The following is a 20,567-nucleotide window of genomic DNA, read 5'->3' as shown; positions in this document are numbered from 1 at the left end:
AATTTTTAAAGTTTTGGTGTTGGAACCGCTGGATGGGGAGACTACTAGAGGATATGACGTATGAGTGGACAACAATACCAAGAAAATATAAAGGAAATTGAACAAAAATTCACTTTTCTAGAAGTATGAAAGAGCAGTGGACCAACCGCTTTCAGAAAGCAGGGGGAATAATTGCTACCCTTAACATATGTCAATATCAAGTTGATGGAATTTGTAACTTTCATGAAAAATGGATTTTTGTAGGATTTTCTTTATATTTCCTTGGTATCGTTGTCCACTCATACGTCATAACCTCCAGTAGTCTCCTCATCCAGCGGTTCCAACATCAAAACTTTAAAAATTCATAACTTTTGCATCGATTGTCCGATTTTCTTCAAACTTTCACTGATGTGTTCTAATAATGTTGCTGCTTTCACTCAATAAACATTGTTCTTGGGGTTTATCTTCCCTTTAATAATAGCCCCAAACGCAGTAGCAGTGCTCAGCAGCCAGAGCCAGCATGCCACATTGTAGACATATTGACTGTCACACAGCATAATAGATGTGTACCCTTCATGGACCTACACAGTTTAGTATGTTTACCCGGATTCACTCCTGTGTCAGTATGGCAGTCGGGAGTACCTGTGCATCTCCTAGGCTGCATGCCATCTGTTAGTGAAAATCTTGCCAAAAAATTTTGCAAATGACTTAAATCCCCCCCTCAAAAAAAAAAAAGAAGAAAAGAAACCATAAACAACTACATGATGTGTAAGTGTTGACATGCCAATGCATGCTAATTAGCATGCCTTTTCAAGATCTGCCCAAAGATTAACATACCATTCACTACAAGCAACTATTTTACCTTTTCATTAAGACATGAAAAAGTAATACATGGTCTTTGTTGACCAAATGCTTCTGTATACTCTGTATTTTTCATGACATTTCTTGTTTATTGGATTGTCACATCTTATAAATTGTTCTGCAGAAGTTAATGTTCCGCTGTCTGAACTTTACAAACCAAACATCACCAACATACAAATTATCTATGTAAATTTCACTGATGACATCATATTGTTGTTGCATTCTTCAAGGAAGGAAGGTTGAAGTGCATGCTATAACTGCAGGAATAAACAGTGACTTTTACTCTACCATATTTCATCGGAGTAAAATATTCATGTACAATATATTCTCCTTGCTTTGGAAGTGAGATAAGTAGATAGATAATTCATCACAGAAGGGATCTTCAAGTGCATGCTCTGACTGTGGGAATAAATAATTACTTCTACTCCACCATATTTCATCACAGTAAAACATTCACGTAAAATATATTCTCCTTGCTCTGGAAGTGAGATAGATAGATAGATAGATAGATAGATAGATAGATTATAGATACATAGATAGATAGATAGATAGATACATAGATAGAAAGATAGATAGATAGATAGATAGATAGACAGATCGATAGATAGATGGATAGAAGAAAATGGATGACGGAAAGATGGAGAGAGACAATGAACTGTGAAACCAAAGTCAAAGCCCTACAATTTGCAAGCAGCATCACTAAATCGGTCGATATGACAGAGGAGCCACTCCACATGCCGTTCTCCACATTATTACTGAACACATGTGCTTTGGAAACGGGCATGTGTGTGGCAAACACATGCAATCTGTAGCGCTGGCTCGCTGTTAGGCATGTCCCACACTGTATCGGCCATGTCTGAATCCAAAATGCAGCCTGTGCATGCTGTAGTTGCACCCACAGTCCACCATATCGACATGGCACATACGTACATACCGACTCACTGATGCACCCCATCAAGCATGCAAGCAAATGCATTTACACATACTACTACTCCCCCAGCGTGTGTGCATACAATATGTATACTTGTATTGATGTCTTTACTTGGAAGAATACCAACAAGCCAGTTTTATTGTGATCACCAAACCCCCTCTCCATACTTCTTTCAATCACAAACAAATTTGTTCCATGGCAGAGGAAAATTTGCACACTATATCTGCACTAGTTTTTACAGTTACCCTTGCCAAATGAACCTCAAATGTACGAGTGAGCCCCTGAGGGAGCAGACATGATCTCATCTGTGTCTGAAACGGGAAGACTAGACACCTGGCTCTACTTACACCAGTGGTGTATGATTCATGGGGAGAGGCATGATTGATTGAATAACCCAGGTTCAATATTGATTTCATTGTTATGATCTCAGATGATAACCATAATGGGGCATGGAAAGAAACTCACCAGCGACAGACAAATAACTGGACTAAGTATCAGGGCTCCTGGCTGCGAATTAAGGGGGTATGCACAGTCAAATTTTGGAGTTAGTGTTTGCGGTTTGCCCCCCCCCCCCCCCCAATACATCCAGGGAATATGTTCCTATAAATATCCAGTCACTGTTCCGTCACAAAAGTGTTTTGAGAACAGACCAATGTTGATGTCAAAATTTGTTAGTGACAGAATGTCCCAGTAAGTTTGGCTGAATTTTAAAAAAAGGCAAAAATTCAGATGAGACACTGTCGATCATTTCCCCCCCTTTCAGTAACAGTTATAATGCCAGTTCTTTATTTTATAATTGCACATGGCTAAAAGTGTTGCCTCTGGCAGGTACGCCTTTAAAATTTTATGTTTCTGTATAATTTCTGATTGATTAACGCCGACACTGGGTTACATTAGTGCAACTGGGTTATATAGTGCAATTGGTTAGAAACTGCTCATAAATGAATGTCTTTTAAATCAATGACTCTCAAAAATTATCCCAATACAACCGACACGGACAATCTACGATCGAAGAACATTAATCACAACATATAAATGTACAACCCTGAACCATGCTCTAATGATCCTGTTTGGTATAGCATCTTCATAGAGCATATATTACTGAATGTTTACTTTTTTATACACAGGAAAGCCTCTTTATGAAGGGAAAAAAACAAATGTTTCCTTCTATCTACTTGATTAAGAATATTCCTGCGAATGCTAAATAGCCTTTAATTAAATGAATATGCTTCTCTTACAACATACAAAACTTGTTACAAAACAGAGAATTCAATATGACAATTACCAACTGCTTCCAAATGTGAACATTGGTTATCTTGTATAAAATGATGCAAAAAATGAATGGTCTCCTTTTACAGAATGAAATAAATCATGCATGCAAGATTTCTGTTGCTGAATCTGTATCAAGAGGGCAACATGTTCAGTTGAACTTGGCCTGACCTTAGAACAGCATGAAGCTTCCCCTCTACCAAGAACTGAACAAGGAAACCTGATCTTGGCATTGTGTCTGGGTCCCCCCATCACCCCTCTTTTTTTTTTTTTTTTTTTTTTTTTTGGGGGGGGGGAGGGGGGGTTGGGGGGAAACAGTTTGTGACACACTCAAAGATCATCATTTCCCTTTTTATCTCCTCCCCCCCCCCCCCCCCCCCCCACTGGCTGATATACCTCTAAAACTAATGGCATGGCATATAAACATTATTGCATACAGAAAGACATAATACCACAGTTTGGGTTGTCACCTAAGAAGTACACATTCAAGACACTTTTCTTGCAGGTTTATGATGCGTGACCAATCTTGCACACAAAGTTTCTTGTGTACGGGGCCTCAGAATGTAGACAACATGAGGCCCTACAATAGGTGAGGTAAGGCAATAATGCCAACAAATCTGTGAAGAGCTTGTCTTGCTAATCAGACCCTGATAGCAAACTATCAAGATCCTCTACTTTCCAGGGATGGATAGTCAGTTTGAATGACTTAATAAGAAATGTACAATACAAAATTAGCAATGAATCATGAAGTGTCATAAACATGCAAAAGAGAATGCAAGGTATATTTTCACTTTTCTAACATAAAGAAAGAGCACTTTCAGAAAGCACAGAGAATTATATTACTCTTAACTTATGTCAGTAACAAGGCAAGAGAATGTGTACTTTTCATACAAATTGAAATATTATTAATTTAAAAAAAATATTTTCTTCATATCATTCTTCATATCTGATATCACAAACTGACATAGTCTTCTCATCCTGCAATGGCTAAACCAAAACTTTTAAAATGCATAACATCTGAACGGATTGTCCGATTTTCCTCAAACTTTCAATGATGTGTTCTACTAATATCGCTACATTCTCTCAATCCTTATGTTAATGAAGGTGAACTTGCCCTTTAAAATGCATAACTTTTGCAGGGACTGTCCGATTTTCCTCAAACTCTACTGTTGTGTTCTACTACTACTTCAGCATTCAATAAATCCACATAATTGGGCTTCATTCCCCTCAAAATTACCAAAGAAACCATAATCTGTACTTTGAATGTCATGAATACTAACAGGAGCAGATAATTATTTTGCACATACATTAAGACTTTGCACTGTACATCACGCAGCACTTGTTCCACATCATTAACCCTCTCATTTCTACTGGCGACTGTTTGCATACACTGTGAGTTGTATTGGGTTATGGTAACCCTAAGGAGGTTAATGCTGCAATTCAGAAGTACGAACTCCCTGCATGCAGACATGTACGTCACAGAGTGGGTGACGACTGGTAGTGTCTGGCGCCTCTCGTGTGGTTGCCAACGATGAATGTTCCCTCGCCATCCTGCGCGAGTCTGGAAATGGGTGCACTGATGCCGGTAAATGCCCCCAAATTTCAGATCTTTACAAAATGTGATGAGACTGGCACCCGTTATAACAGTTTTGTCAGCAGACGCTTCTGCCTACAGTCAAACCTGCCCTTGGAGCTCAAATTAAGTTTTGGTAATGGGACGTCGAAAGAAGCATGTGGGACTAGAAAGTACAGCAGACATTTCTTCTTTTTTTTTCTCTTTCCTTCTGTTTTTCCTCCTTGGTCATAGAAGATATTGACTGTACTAAATCCTGACCTCGACTTGCCTGAACCTTACAGCACTCATGTTATTTGAGGCCTCCTTTTAAATCTCTTTTCAAAGTAAACATATCTCCTCTGTATCTCACAGTTTCCCCCAACTATCGCAATGCAAGAGCTTTTAATCTGTTGTCCATCCCATGCACCCTTTCCACATAGTACACAACTAATGCTCATGTCCAAACATGTTTTCAGAACATTCAGGATTTACACCTGCACTAATTTGCTGTAAATACAATGTATGCTTAGATTACCTGCAATCTATGAACTTAAAATCCTTTGATTAAATATCTACTGTGTATTTTTGAGAAAAACATGAAAAATATGGCACACTACAGGGCTCACACCTGTAAATAAAATGGAATGTCTCAGACCCCTTCACAAATTTGTACCAAAGATAACAAAATAAATGAAGAAAAAAATCAATTAAAACTCAATAATGCAGTTTGGCATAAAACTGAATAGCTGCAGATATTGAGTATGAATTCCTCTACAAACTGCATTTTGGTTTGAAGATAAAAGCTTTTCTCGTGGAATTTGAAGGGACTATATTTCCTTGGGTGCATGTACAGAAAATAGGTGATTTTTTTAGTGAAAAGAACTCGTAGTCTGGCTTTGCGGACCATTGGACAGAGTTTGAGCTGAAGAACCCGCCTTGGAAATTTGATGGATGACAGGGTATAGCTCACTTACATTGTATTCAGGTTAGTGAAGATGAAACACCTCATTTCTCCCAGCTATTTTAGAGAATTTTTTGAATTTTGAATTTTAACACACGTCTCTATGGGGAATTATTTACCCGTGTGAGCCCTATAACAGAGATAACAATGCATACCTCTCTAGAGAAATGATGATGTCATTGAATGAACGGAGAGATCTATGCATAATCCACTAAAACATAATAAGCAAATTTTATTGCTCGTTTTCATTTTCCCTTTTCAAACTCTGACTTCACTACAGGGACATTCATATGGAAGAAACTACTTCTGATTGTGATTCATCTTAGGGAAGATAACATGGTCATCCATTAATACATAATTTTTTAAATGATGTGTGGCACAGTAATGGGATTCACACCTACACGAATTGGCTGAATACAAATCTCGAGATTTGCATCACAATCGCAATCTCAAATTTTTTGCATGTGTGGACACAAAACCCCCACCGCTTCACATAATCAGCATCCAGATGCTAATCCCAAGAAATCTTGCGCTTATTTCTGAATTGGCATGCTAATTTACCCCAAGGTGACTGTGTGAACACTCGACCAGATAACCTCAAAATATATCTACAGTGTATATATTTATATCCCATCATTCAAAGAACACATCAAAACAGCAAGCGCACCACACCACTGTGATGCGCAAGAACAATCGATTTATCGACTGGCAAGTAGCAGGCTATATATTCTGTCCATGTGAACGCTTGCAAAAAATCTCGAGATTTGAAGCGCAATCGTCATACCACTATTTCTGACCGTGTGAATGCTTGCAAGATATCGCAAGATTTGGAACGTGATTATCATCCCATGATTTTGTACGTGTGAATGTGACTAGTAACAATGTCCTCCTCAATATAAATATACAATAAAAACCCCAAACCACACCCTTTTATCTGACTGCTTGATGGCAGGGACAAAACAATGACCATGCCGATGTCTGAAGGCTGACTCTATTCAAGCCCAGGGTGCTCAGCACATAATTAGAAAGTGAAGATTTACATGGCACATGCATTCTCTGTCAGGAGCTGTATCAGTACAGTACCATTGTTTCCAGCTGTTGAGTGTTTTTTCATGGGGGGTCCACTCTTTTGAGTACAATATTATGTTTGGCACAAAATTCACACTAATTGGCATGTGACCCTGCAATTGATCATTCTTGGCCACAGTTGATATCACTGGCCATTTGCAACCTACAAATATATGACAACGCCTTGAGTTAAAGGGCAGGCTTGAGATTCCCTTGGGCTAACACTAAACCACGGCTTTAATGGCAGTTGTTATTTATATTAACTGTTATGATATATTCATATCATATTGGACAGCAATGAATGAGATACCAGGGAATATTGCACAAGTAAGGGATAAGATTGTATGAAAATCATAATGTAAAACTGCAGTCTCCAACAAACCAACAAATGAATACTTGAGGGATGTTAAACATGGAATGTGCAGTTTAGAAAAAAAAAACCACAAAACCATTCTGATGCAATATTACTCATACATTGCCCTTTAAAGCTTGAAAGGGGCTCTTTGCGTGGGAAGAGAGACAGGGGGGCTTGCCCAGGGCGGCATGAAGCGAATGGATGCGAATAGATGCCGGGCGATAATATATTACATCCCAATGTGGACAATAATGAACAGGTAATTTAGAAGAGCGGGTCAAGTGTCGGAGATTGCACTTTGGAACCATGATTGTAGAGCGATGGTGGGGGGGGGGGGGGGGGGAGGCACCAACTTCTAAATTGAGTTGATTCCCTTTGACAATCCTGAACTTGAAATGACACTATCGCCTTGAATCCATTTTTCGTGGTAATGTCCGGATGGGGCAATTGGCTAAATACCAGGACAGACTGCCTCCTCAATTCACGCACTACCTTGCATGTTTGGTACAAAGATCTACTGCAGCCAGCCTAGCATACAGTGATAAGTACTATTCTGTTGCATATCTTGGGGGTACATTACAATAGCAGAACTGTGCATCCTGTATTCTTGTCATTTCTGACAAAATATAATTGGTCACTACATTGTGTGTGTGTGTGTGTGTGTGTGTGTGTGTGTGTGTAGGCCTTTACGTATACATATACATACTGTAGATAGATTGAGGGGGAGAGAGAGAGAGAAAGCAGAATAGATAGGTACAGATGTAATTGTTTGATGAGAGTACAGTCACAAAAAATGAAATGCTTGTCAATATCCATTGTAAAATTGGTTTGGAAATAACAAACTGAATCAGTCAACAAGTGCAGGGGTTGCCCAACATTGGTTTACAGTAACTGTTGTATGCAGCCAGACTACAAATGTAGCAAGCTTTGATGCAATTAAAGGGATGGTATAGTTTTAGTTGAGATGGTTGAAATATCCATACACAAAGTAAAACACGAAGTCCTAATAATAAAAGGTGGACCTGACCTTTTAATAGGACCACTTGGTTTTTGGATATCTCAGTCATTTGAAAACAGATTTTCATCAAATAAACTTTCAGTTCCTCTTTGAATTGTATGTTCCTTAATATTTCATATAAGTGGTTTCAATTTATTTCACAAAAAAGTTAAAACCTGAATCCCCATCTCAACCAAAACTATAACATCCCTTTAAGCTCCCTAGACTGCTTTTTGTTTATAACTATAAGTCATATCCACTTGCCTTCATGACTTCTACAAATCTGACATGATGAGAAAACACTGAACTTGTTTTTCTCTTTTACAGGAAATACTCCTTACTTCATGGCTTTCTGAACTTGAGGCCTTCAGTTTAAATCAAGTTGCTAGTATTTTCTTAGAATGGTCTTCATTCTTCAATACACCATCAAAACAGTTATCAAAGTCACTTTTTGTACCCCTTTCACTGTCGCTATGAAACAGAATATTCTATTTTTTTCTCTCTATCTCTCTTGTGGCTTTCACATGGCTTCTAGGCACAGCTAGGAGCCCATGTTTGGCTGGAGATCCCCCGGTAATCTTGCAGGAATTACGGCTGCTACCTCAGAAGGCAATAATGGGTTGCACCATGTTCCTTGATGAAGTCTGTACGCTGTGGAGCAGAACATGTGTCAGGACACTTCAGCACACACACATACACAAGTCAAAGGCAATGTACCCAATAATGCAGCAGAAAATGAGCACTCGCACAAGGTCCTTCAACGAGCTTCCTACAGCTTGTTGACCTTATACAGCTTGATGGCGGAGCTAGAATTGGTCTAGTTTGTGCATACGCTACAAAGGTGTCAACACAAACGGATCTCTTTGGGAATACGCAAATGCTATCAATGATGCCAAGCTAGAGAATCGTAAATCACATTATATACACTACATGGGCAATTGTTGTTTTCCCATAAAATTGACTGAAAATGAATGCCTTCAAGTATACGGCCAATTCCTCAGCAAGGCTGATATCGATTTTGTGATGAGAAGTAATATAATATACACCCTATGTAAAGGGGCCAAAAATCAATTGAATGATAATCACAAATTATTTCTTGAGCTGATACTAAACATCAGGGTGATAAACATGCTTCTGCTAGGCCCTTAAAAAGATTCCCTGGAATAAAGTTTCCCCACTATCTCACATCCTGGCATTGTTGAGCTGGATTGCAAATGCTCTGCTGAATTCACACACAAAACAAAAGTGAAAACACACACAATAACGCAACCTGTAAAACCATTCTAAGTACATCAGTGCATTACTGGGTCACAACGTAAACACATCCAGGCACATGACATCAGCACAGTCCACCCTCTCACTGCACACAAAGCATTACAGTAAAAGTACCACAACAGAGTTCTTGAGTCTACATTTGAGCGACTCGGGGAACAGACTCTTCCCTCTATTCTACAAACTGTGGGGATAGCCACATCGTAACACGGCCGTGAGTACACAAGGCCGGTGTGTGAACTCTGAGAAGTGCTGTGGGGGCCCATTGTTGCCAGGGCCTTTCAGGGAACCCTTTTCTATCGATAAGCCTGAGCCATAGAATGGGATCAATATGTGCGTCGGGCAGAGTGGATCCCTCCCACCAACGATCACACACGTTATAATAGTAGCACGATAGCTACAGAAAAACAGATGGAGACATGTGCCAACTGCCAAAAAGTGGGGACCCCCTAAATTCATCTGAAAAAAAAAAAAATGGACCCTTAATTATCTTTGTTAATGTGTCTTCCATCTGCTATCTTGGAGGGTGTGCCAGGTCATATCATTATCTACATACTATACATCTTGACAGAGAGGTCATAAAGAAAAATGTTACTCAGGAAAGTACTGAAAAACTGTCATTTCATTGTTTGAAAAGAAAATGCAAAGTTTCACACTTGATGGTCCGGCAGTCATGCGATTACGATAACCTGCAGATTTCCAGGGGACCATGGAGCAAGATTGTTCCTCCATGACCTCCTGATGAGAAAGTGGTCTCACTTCATTACTGTTATACTTCCCCCACCCCCTTATTCTGATTCAATCCCCCAGGTCTTTTTCTTTCATTACCAGGTTTTGTTGCATTTATTCTACAAACTTTCCCTTTAGGGAAATTAAAGAAATCACTACAAAATAACCTGACATCTCAGTGGCATACAATAGTATAAAACAAATCTCTGAGGGCTTGTGAAGTCATGTCTTTCAAGTGGACAAGGGTACTATGAAAATGATTACAACTTGACCCCACAGTCAATTTATTTATTTATTTATTTATTCATTTATTTATTTATTTATTTACTTATTCATTTATTTATTTTTTTTAACTTATTCTCAAGACAGCACTAAGTCTATAGAAGTCTAAACAGGACTCTACCAACCTAAAGATGAACCACTCTCCAGCATTAAAAGAAAACTGCATAATGCTACAGCAATGTCATATATAATGTTATTTTCCCATCTCCCACACTGGTCTGAAACTCAATAATGTATTTCAAGTGCCACTGACAGTTTTGGTTACTCACTGTAGACTGCAACATGTTTCGAGAAAAACTGGGTTGAACTTTGCTCAGACTTGTTGGGAGACTTTGTAAACAAAAAGGCTGCTAACTCTCACATGAGCATGAAGGACAGCAAATGTGATTTTCGTGATTTGCGAAAACTTTTATCACTTTCAGTCACGTATACAACATTGTCATCTCGAAATTTCTATTGAACACTACCCTTATTCACTCTTTCCAGATTGCCCCAGCCATGAGTGCCATTAAAAAAGACAGTCAATCATTGAACTATATTGAGAGCAAAACTTTCCCCTAAATATTTCTTCTGTCCAGGTCCCTGCAAAGCTCCTAATGCAATATCAGCATTGCCGGTGCCGCCCACTTGCACGCAATGACATCACTTTCACTCGTCAGCGTGAACCGACTCAATGCGAAGGACTATCAGGAACTCGTCGGAAAATAAGATTAGGTCTTGGCCAAGATTGCAGACGAGTAATTGAGTTATGCCTAAAGCCTCAGCCAGCATGTAATTAGGACAAATGATAATGAGCTTACAACCAAACATGTACAGGTTTGCTCTGCCGTGTAATTGAGTCTTACTTTTGATGGAGGAACATGCTTACTCGAATTAGCTCCTTACTAATGCTACCTTGATCTTGCTGCTGTCTTCGACTCCATTCAACCTTCATATCCCAATTCATTACTTGTGTGTGTGTGTGTGTGTGTGTGTGTTGTTTTATTTTTCGAATCCTACAAATATAATGTGAATATTCTACTTTATTACTAACTAAACATTACTAGTATGCTGATTTGGGTTAAGCAGTAGATACTGCTACATGTAGCTTGAGTGCCACTCTACTCTATATTCAAGTTGAATTTGTTGAAACAGGGTCTAATCAAACAAGAAGAAGCAAGATGTCTCATCAAAATCACGCAAGAAGTAGTTCTAAAGGGAGCTTTAAAATTTCACATGAATTGGTGAAATATTGACATTAGCTGCAACCACATACATGCAAATGAGTTCAGGTGATGATGTCATCAACACAGAAGTACCCCCGTGGCCTGCAAATCTTAATTAATTTTCCTGTTTTGGAATGAAATCCACATGAAACCTTTGTACAGAGCATCTTCCACACTAAGTACACATTATTGTTGGTCTGAGATAACTCAGCAGTGATGAGTCTTAGGGGAGAAAGAGAGGAAGCTGCTGTTAAAATCATCACATAAAAAAAAAAAACACTTTGTAAATGATATTTTGGGTCAAAAAATAATAGGAGAAATGTGAGGTAATGCAATTACTACTTCATTAACTATGCATAATTTATGTAGTAAGGACTACTGTCACTGCTCTGTGAGGACTTGTGAAAATTACTATCTTTAATGATCTTCTACAAAATCCATTCTCTTCGCTTGATTTCATTCTGTTCAAAAAAGCTAATTTGAACAGAGGGGGGAGTAACACTTTAATTACTCTTGCCATAACACAGAAGGGAGTTGTGCTTAGTTGCTATAACATAGTGGGAAATATGATCATAGACACTGCATACAGATATTGATAAATCTTTATAGAGGAAATAAAAGATGGCAAATGTCTGAGGATTGAAATTTGAAGCTGAATTTCATATCAACTTTTTTGTTAACTTTCCAGTTAGGTTTAGTATTGCTCAGCAATTTATAACTCATGCCCTGCTTGTAATTGAACCGTGCACTTTCTACATTTTATGATGGATGAAGTACACTTGAATAACAAATGTGAACTTTTGCTGCTGTTTTCCTTCCTAGCAGTATTATATTGTTCATACTTGTAAAATGGAGCTCTTTTTCATATCTCTGGCATAGAAGAGAAAGACACGAAGACTTACCACATCGATGCACGTTTATTGCTGTCATTGCATTATATGTCTACCATAGATCACTTCATTGAATGATATTGTTCAATCTTTTCAGAGCAAAAATATGATAAACAGCAGTAGTTAGATGGTCACATGTATCCACTTGATTATAAATGATGTCTAGCCTGTCAAAACTGCACACATTTGGACGTGCAGCTACTCTGCATTTATGGTGCAGCTACTCTGCATTTATGGCACATTATCATATCCCATCCGAAACACCATTGGTGAACACTTCTACTAAAAACATATTAATGAGTAAATCACTGCCATGACGCCCCACTGCCTGTAAAAGAGACAAGAAGGGGGGGGGGGTAGACAGTGAGATAGAGAGTGAGAGAGGGTTAATACTTGACCCCCTTTTGAGGCTACCCCACCAGCTGGGTCTCCTGTCGAAGGGCCGACATGTTCATCTCATTACACAGTAGCATGCCCATACTGTGAGAGCAAACGCGTCTGCTGAACTGGGCATGCACACGGTGCATTTTCTCTGAAAAATCACTGGGGTACATGTTTTGGACTGTTCTCCTTGTCTCACAGCAAAATAGCGGGGACTCATTTTTTTCCCCTTCATTCCCTTTTACACACAAAATGCCACTGACATGCAGCAAGCTACTACATCAATAGTCACTGCGGTGGTAATAATTAAAACTCCACCCTCCTTTCTCGACTCAATTTCATTATGACTTATTGATCATGGCATGGGCGATTCACAATTACATTACAGAATGAATTACAAGTAGCGGGTAGCACTTAAAGGAATTCTCCCAGGGTAATAGGAAATAAAGAAGCATGAACTGCTAGCAGTAAGCTCAAATGTTGATAAGTCAATCTTTGCTTCTTTAAACAAAGTTGACCAGCACCTTAGTGCCTGGATAATGCACTCCTCCATCCATAGGAATGCAGTCTTTGAAGGCTAAAAGGGCACATTTTAGGGGGGGGGGGGGGGGGAGTATTGTTACCTTGCATGCCTGACAGGTGTAGTAATACAATGTGGGAAAAACAATATTTACCATGAAACTGGCAGTATTTTTTGGCCAAAACAGTATGAAATAATGCTAAAAAATAACAGTTAGCATCTTTGACATAGGCATATGGGATTTCAACCAAACTGGTATATCACAAGCAATTCTTGTGCACTGCATGTACACATGCTTCCAACTGCAGTTATATATTGAAAGATGTTGGGAAAAATACACCCACTTCTAGGACATCACGAACCGTTGTAGTCTTTAAATCAAGAGATGACGGTACTTATAAACTTTAAGATCCATCCAACAGATTGTGCGATTTTCCTCAAAGTTTACTGATATGTTGTCTACCCCCGACAGCATCAAATTTCTTAATTTAAAAAATATCCCAGTCGCAAATATGACCACAGCAACCTTTCAAGAATGTGTAGTACTGAAAGCTGATTAATTGTGTTCAGGGCATCAAAAACAACCTTTTTCCGTCTACGTGCCAACAAATTGCATTTGGGCAAGGGCCTCATCTCATATTCATTTTACTCGTTAGCACCCGTTGACTTTGTTCATCTGACAGCAGATGCACTCACATTAGTCATTAGAATTACCGTGGTATTAAATACCGCAGTATATTGTTGGCACTGTTCTCAATGGCAAAATATCACAGTAATAGATACATTGTAGTAAGGATTGGTACTATTCTCATTCATGGAATACAATAACATGGTATTTCTGGCCAGCATTGCGAAGGCATATCTCCGATGGGAAAAGACACAGAGTATGTCGAGTCACATGAAAAATGCCCTGCTGTATGATCACTGATATATTTCGTGACACAAATCACACTCAATTATGCGTATTTCTTGCGAAGTTTGAATCACCACCCTAGATACCGCGGCATCTTGTGATATATTTTGCAGTGCATTTTGCGTTCACATTATGAAATACCAAGCGTAATGTTGCAGTATATAATAATCGATGTGAATATACCTAATGAGTGTTAGTGGCCCCGGGCAAGTGGGCAAGTGTTAAGTGGGTGACCGTGTGTAGCACACTGCCACTGGTGTTCTCAAGAGTTTCAGATTAAGATCTGATCAAAATTAAGATCAATCTAGTATGTAACTGAATATCACTGAGAATGTGGAACCTGCATGCATACTGTGCTGTCCTTCTTCGACAAGAGAAATATTAACATGTGTGTGAGACTTCCTGTGACTGGGGCCCTCCCAGTGCTACATGGTGGATCTTGGCATTTGCCAGCCGACTGGAATAACACACATGAGCGCCTCTTCTCCTTTGCTCGCCGTGCACCATTGCCCGAAGCCCGGTCTGACTACACTCGTTTCAGATTTGGCAAGGGGGTGAATTCAGAGAGAACATTTGGGGCACGTTTCCAAGGTAGGAAAGATAATTGGAATGCTAATTTCCACTTCTCACAAAGAGGCAACTTCTAAAAAAAAAAGAAAAAAAGAAAAAAAAAAGTGATGTCAAATTGCCAGGTTTGACCTTCTGTATCTGCATGACGGCTTGGGCACTACAATTTGTCGAAGCTTCAATTCTCGCAGGTGAATCTAACCCTTGAGTGGGATTTTTATTTCACTACCTGCAGAGACACAAAGCATGATCAGAAAAGTGAACATTTAAAAAAAAAAAATTGGTCAATCTACACAACAGTTTACACTGCTTGGATGTAAGTAAGTCATTTAGATTATTGGCCCATGTGCAAATCAAATAACCAAATGTAAAGGTCACAAAAAAAAGGACATATTTTCCATGACATCACTTCTTTTTTTTTTTTTTTGGGGGGGGGGGGAGGGGTGAATTTCTGTTAAGACAACCTTGACCTTTATCTGTCATACAAGATGTGCAAGACCCACAGGGAAACATTGGCAGTTTAATTGAATTGACCTTCTTTCGCTGCCCACCAGGACGCATTCGAAAACCACAAACAGCGCCTGTCAGCGAAGAATACTGGTATGTGCATTGAAGCATACGTTCACCCGTAACGGTTGACTCCAGTCAAGATTCTCTGCCTGCGAGTGTGTTCATGTAGCATTCAGTGACAAAGCTGTACAAAATTTGTCGCGGAGATTCTCAAAATAAATCCGAGCCAGGTCAGCCTTCTCACTCCATGGCATCCCTACACTACTGGGTCTTTAATGTGAATTTATTATTTTTTCTTTTGCCTTGAGCAGAATTATTAAAGTAATTTGTTTCCAGAAAATTAATGACAAATGCATAGACTAATAATGAAGGATACTTCTTGGGTAGCATCACTGTCATAATAGTTGCATTCAGATGGTGATCCTTAACCTCGAGGATAAGCCAACTTCAAGGATAAGCTCTATGGGGCACCAAGTGTCACATGGTCAATTTTGTTACAAAATCGGTCATTTCGTCACGAAATCAGTCATTTCATCAATGACATTACAAATTTTGTAAAGAAAATGACCATGCAACACTTGGCACCCCACAGAGCTTATCCTCGAAGTTAGGATCGCCGTCAGAAAATAAATATTATGACACACACTTTCAGAACATTTCTACATTATCTTTTTCCCACTAGTTCACTGCTTTCGTGATACCACCAGGTTTTGACATTGATATGACATCATCTCTGTCAGTATATTTCCCCTGAAATGGTTCTAAGTTATTTGTTACTTTCGGGTACATGAATCACGGGCTAATAACTCATTCATTTGAATATGTTCAATGCGAAACAGGTTGTGACCACATTATATATCTCACATAATCTGCGTACTCTACACGTGAATACATTAACCATGAACTGGAGGTACTAGTAGTACATGATCAGCCACAAACTAACAGGATACCGGTACAGAAAATGCTACTTCAATCAAGTGCAGAGGTAAAAGAATAGCCTTAAATAACAAAACAAAACAAAACAAAACAAAACAAAAAAACAAAAAAAAAACCAACAACAAAACAAAACAAAAAAAACCAACCAAAAAAAAAAAAACAACAACTAGCCATTCACACCCTTTCCCATGCCTGATTCAATGCAAACATATGCAAAAGTACACTAGGAACAGGAATTTCACATTCACAATCTGTAGTGGAGACAGGAAAGATGGGGGGGGGGTTGATCAGTATAATAAGCCTCCTTGGTTTTTATTTAATCTACTTATGAAAAGGTGCTTGACAGGTTTTGACTGTTGCCGAGCATCATGTACATATTTGGTCCCTGGTAAATCCTCCCCATGTCAACTTGCTTTGCCACCTTGGACAAACACACAGCTCCTACGCTGCATCAACACACTTCCCCATCGTGCATGACCCTTGACCTGGTGAGTCAGTATCTCTCAACTCCACTCCTTCACTCTACATCAGCCTTTCCTCTGCCAAGTAACTGTCTTTTGTTCCATTGAGCTCTATATTACAAATGTAATTATGCATATGAGAAACAATCACAGCAAAGTTCAACTCCTGGTTTACTGTTTGTTCTCTTTTTGTGTTTGTTTTGTGGAAGGGGACAGGTATAGGAAAGGTGATGGGGATACCTCTCAAACTTGTGTGCAATCATAACGAAAGTGGAAACAGGCATTTCAACTCTGTACTCACCCTGTTTTCAATATCTGTAACCTTTTTGCATGCATAATTTGTTTCACTTCCCCAAGTATTTGAATATATCTTTGTTCATTGTCATATCATATATCATATGCGAACCTTTATAACAAATGTTCCTGACAACCCATCTGCTTACCGACACTTAGCCAGACATATCAATTACTAATGCAAGCAAATTAGATATCCTCTACTAATATAATCTTTTCAATGAGAACAAATGAATTGAATACATGCAGCTCATTGACAGGTTGTTGGATGGATGGCATCTACCCATTTGAATACCTTGGTAAATTTGCCTATTATGTACATCATCACAGCAAAGACACCAATTACACTTTACAGTGTAACAAGTGTCATTCAATAGTTACATTCACACAATGTTCCTTAACTTAAGGATTCCTAAGTTTTAATCTTGTAGATGATTAGTTTGGAGTTTAGCCTAACGTAAATGTACACAAAATTGAACAATCTTAAAAGACTAGTTGATGACTAGAACCACAAGACATCTTACGGTTTACGCTCTGTCAACTCCTAATTTAGCACCGTTTGAACACAATAATCAACTAACCCTAAAGATAGCTTAACCTCTTTGTGAACCCTAGTCCCCCTGAGCTTCTGGGTCGACCGCTAGAGTGTTGCACAGTACTGTTTTGTCATCCATTATGGAAGAATTTATTGCCGGCACTGCACGCATGTAGTTCTCCCAACTTTGTGATTTAATCATCACCAAAAATTAAGTCGTTCAGTTTACGTGTCATGTGGACACACATAATAGTTTAAAAGTGCAAGCTAATCACTGAAGATTACAAACATCATGTGAACGTAACTTCTGTCTGTCTCAGTTGGACATTAAAAAAAAGAAATACCAGAAGACAATCTGTTGGGACTGGAATTTGGTTGGACCTTACTCATCACATGGGAACTGCTGATATTTGCAATAAACACACGATGCAGATTGAGCAGGAATCTGTGGTACTTATGTGTGCGGTTTTGTTTTCCATAAGGGAGGGCTCGTTAGCCACAACTGCTACAGAGGAAATCTGATGATGTACTTGAAGTGTATTGTGGACCTATCAGTGTTGTTGCTTTCATTGCAATCTATTGATCAAGTTGTCCCTGAGAAAGCTCAAATACAGTGTTGTTGCTAAAATAATATTTTCAACAACTTCATGTGAAAAACATGAGAGCAAAACTTCCCCTTCCCCTTTTCCAAATGAACATCTTTCAGTGCATTCATGTTTTGGTAATTCAGCATGAGAAGCTTATATGAAGATTCTACTGTTAATTCCACAGAAAATAACTACTTTTGATTATGTTCATTTCTATAAATGTCACAATTGAGAAAAGATGAGGCCATCATAGATCATGTACAATTTGGACTACAAAATGTTTTTCATATTGGTACATCAAATTTCTCACCACTAAGCAATACCTAGCTACAGCTAAAATTCGAAACGACATGCTACTTTCTCAGATATCATACAATAACTCGAAATGTAGGTGATGAGTCCTAGCCAAGAGACTACTACTGTAGTAGAAAGAATCACTATGAATTTATAACCTAACTGCATATCATGCCAAAGTGTACGTCTGAGATTTGTCAGTGAGTCCATGTGCAGAAATTGATGTACATTCTTTAGTACAGCGGACTCCCATTATAACGAAGTCCTCGGGACCGGCAGTTTTCTTTCGTTATATTGAAATTTCGTTATAACGGGAAAAATAAACAATAAAAATACATAGAGCTGATAATGTTGCGGCCAGAATTTTTACTTTGTTGTAACTGGAATTTTGTTAAAACCAAGTTCATTATAACGGGAGTGCACTATATTCAAAATGGATGACAAGTGATTGGACACTACAGTTCTATCAATATCACTGCAGGAATAATTGAGCAAATGAAAAGCCACACAACCTGCACACAGGCAGCTAGCTATTAACTCAACTTACCTCTTTGCCAGTTGGTATGTGTTTGGCCAGCTTGACTTTTGCAAAGTTCCCCTTGCCAATGGTTTTGATGAGACGGTACTTGCCGACATGTGGCTGTTCGTCTGTTGTTCTACTCCTGGTGCGTGACGAGTTGGATGAATCTTCCCCCTTGAACCAGAAAGGCATGGTGAAAAGGCATGGAGTTTAATAGTCACATACATTAAAGTTTTAACTTCTTGTGGAAGCCATGTAGATATTACATTGCACAGAAGATCTTCTTTTGAAGTGATCACCACCATGGCTTCTGCAATAATGGGGCATACAGGTCTTACACGGAGAAGTAATCTGGTTAGCGATGATAATAAGGCTCGTGCAGATAACCAACTGAACTTTGAGTCTTTCTTTGTTTGCATGGATGAAATACATACAATGAATAAGATTAAAGTTCATGTGTGACCACTGATACAGTTGTACTCTCGTGAACCTGGGCAATAAACATCCACAGCTGCCAATTTCATAAAGGACTTTACAATCATTGAAAGTTGCTATAATTGCGCTTACCATGGTAATGACTCAAACACTCACATCTGATTGATTGCTGCATCGCTGCTGTCATAGAAACTGCTATTTGTGAAACTTAATGATTGTTGTACAGAGCTTTTTGAAATGATGCCCACTGTAGCATTATCAGCAATTTTATAAAAATCATACAGACATGGATCTCGTACACAATTTAAAATGTACATAAAGATCACATATCAATGTACATAGTCTACATGCTGCATCTGCATTCATGTTCATGATCATACATACAACAACTGGAAATGACCATTCGTAGCAACTTCTCTGGTCTCAAATCATCTCCAAACCCGTTTCCAAACAAATTGAGTTCTTTGGGAAAGATCAACTAAATAATCCTAGCAACTAATTTGTGCTCAAAACCAACTAATATAGTGCTTTTACATCTATAGAGGATATCAGCATAAAGTTTTTAAGAATAACAAATTAATCAAATTCAATCACATGCTCTGAAAGATATATTAGTTACAGTGCAGTTGAATTTGAATTTTTGGACACATTTTTTTAATATCATTATCAGCATTTTAAAATGGTTTTGTGAACATGCATTACAACATTATTTCTACTGGTAAATGACATGGGTTTATCGGCATTTTATGCTGACTGCCTCTCATTTTGTAACCGTGTCTGAAGCCACCTCCTCATGATTTTTTCGCACATACACCCCGCGTTCACATTGGTCCCCGCAACGCGGGGACAGCCACAAGAGATCTTATCTTTTTTACGACTGACCGTTCACATTGGTATCTCATCTGTCCCCGAGCTGTGGGGCATTTTGGGGCTTGGAGCGAGCTCTGCCACTTGAATCCAGGCATAGCGCATGCGCACATTTGATGACCACAGCTGGACGCTATCAATTGCGCCCCAAGGTCACTCTCCCCTCCAAATCTTGTCCCCGTACCCGACTTGCTTCGCAGGGACGAGGGGACAAGTCCCAGCGAGCGTTCACATTATGGTTTTTGAGGAGAAAGTCCCACAGCTCGGGACTTTCCCCGCGTCGCGGGGACCAATGTGAACGCGGGGACAGTATTCGACTGTGGCTTCCACCGAGTGTCTTCAACCAAGCCAGAAAGTCTCCCATTTTATTATCCATTAAAAAGATTCACATTC

The 20,567-nt window shown here is 39.0% G+C and overlaps 1 protein-coding gene across 4 annotated transcripts in view; it reads right to left on the bottom strand.

Moving 5' to 3' along the window:
* Positions 1-20,567, bottom strand: part of LOC140229643 (MAP/microtubule affinity-regulating kinase 3-like) — a 127,084-nt gene that overhangs the window by 82,290 nt on the left and 24,227 nt on the right. For 3 of the 4 annotated variants that reach the window (XM_072309888.1, XM_072309897.1, XM_072309894.1), the window contains exon 3: positions 18,900-19,046. The exons of the other annotated variant lie outside the window; for it this stretch is intronic. In XM_072309888.1, coding sequence (XP_072165989.1) covers positions 18,900-19,046 — 147 coding nt within the window. The remainder of the gene's footprint in view (positions 1-18,899; positions 19,047-20,567) is intronic. 4 annotated transcript variants of the gene reach the window in all.

The sequence above is a fragment of the Diadema setosum genome, chromosome 1 (assembly GCF_964275005.1).
Source record: "Diadema setosum chromosome 1, eeDiaSeto1, whole genome shotgun sequence".
Classification (NCBI taxonomy): Eukaryota; Metazoa; Echinodermata; class Echinoidea; order Diadematoida; family Diadematidae; genus Diadema; species Diadema setosum.
This window is presented reverse-complemented; position numbering and strand designations above follow the sequence as displayed.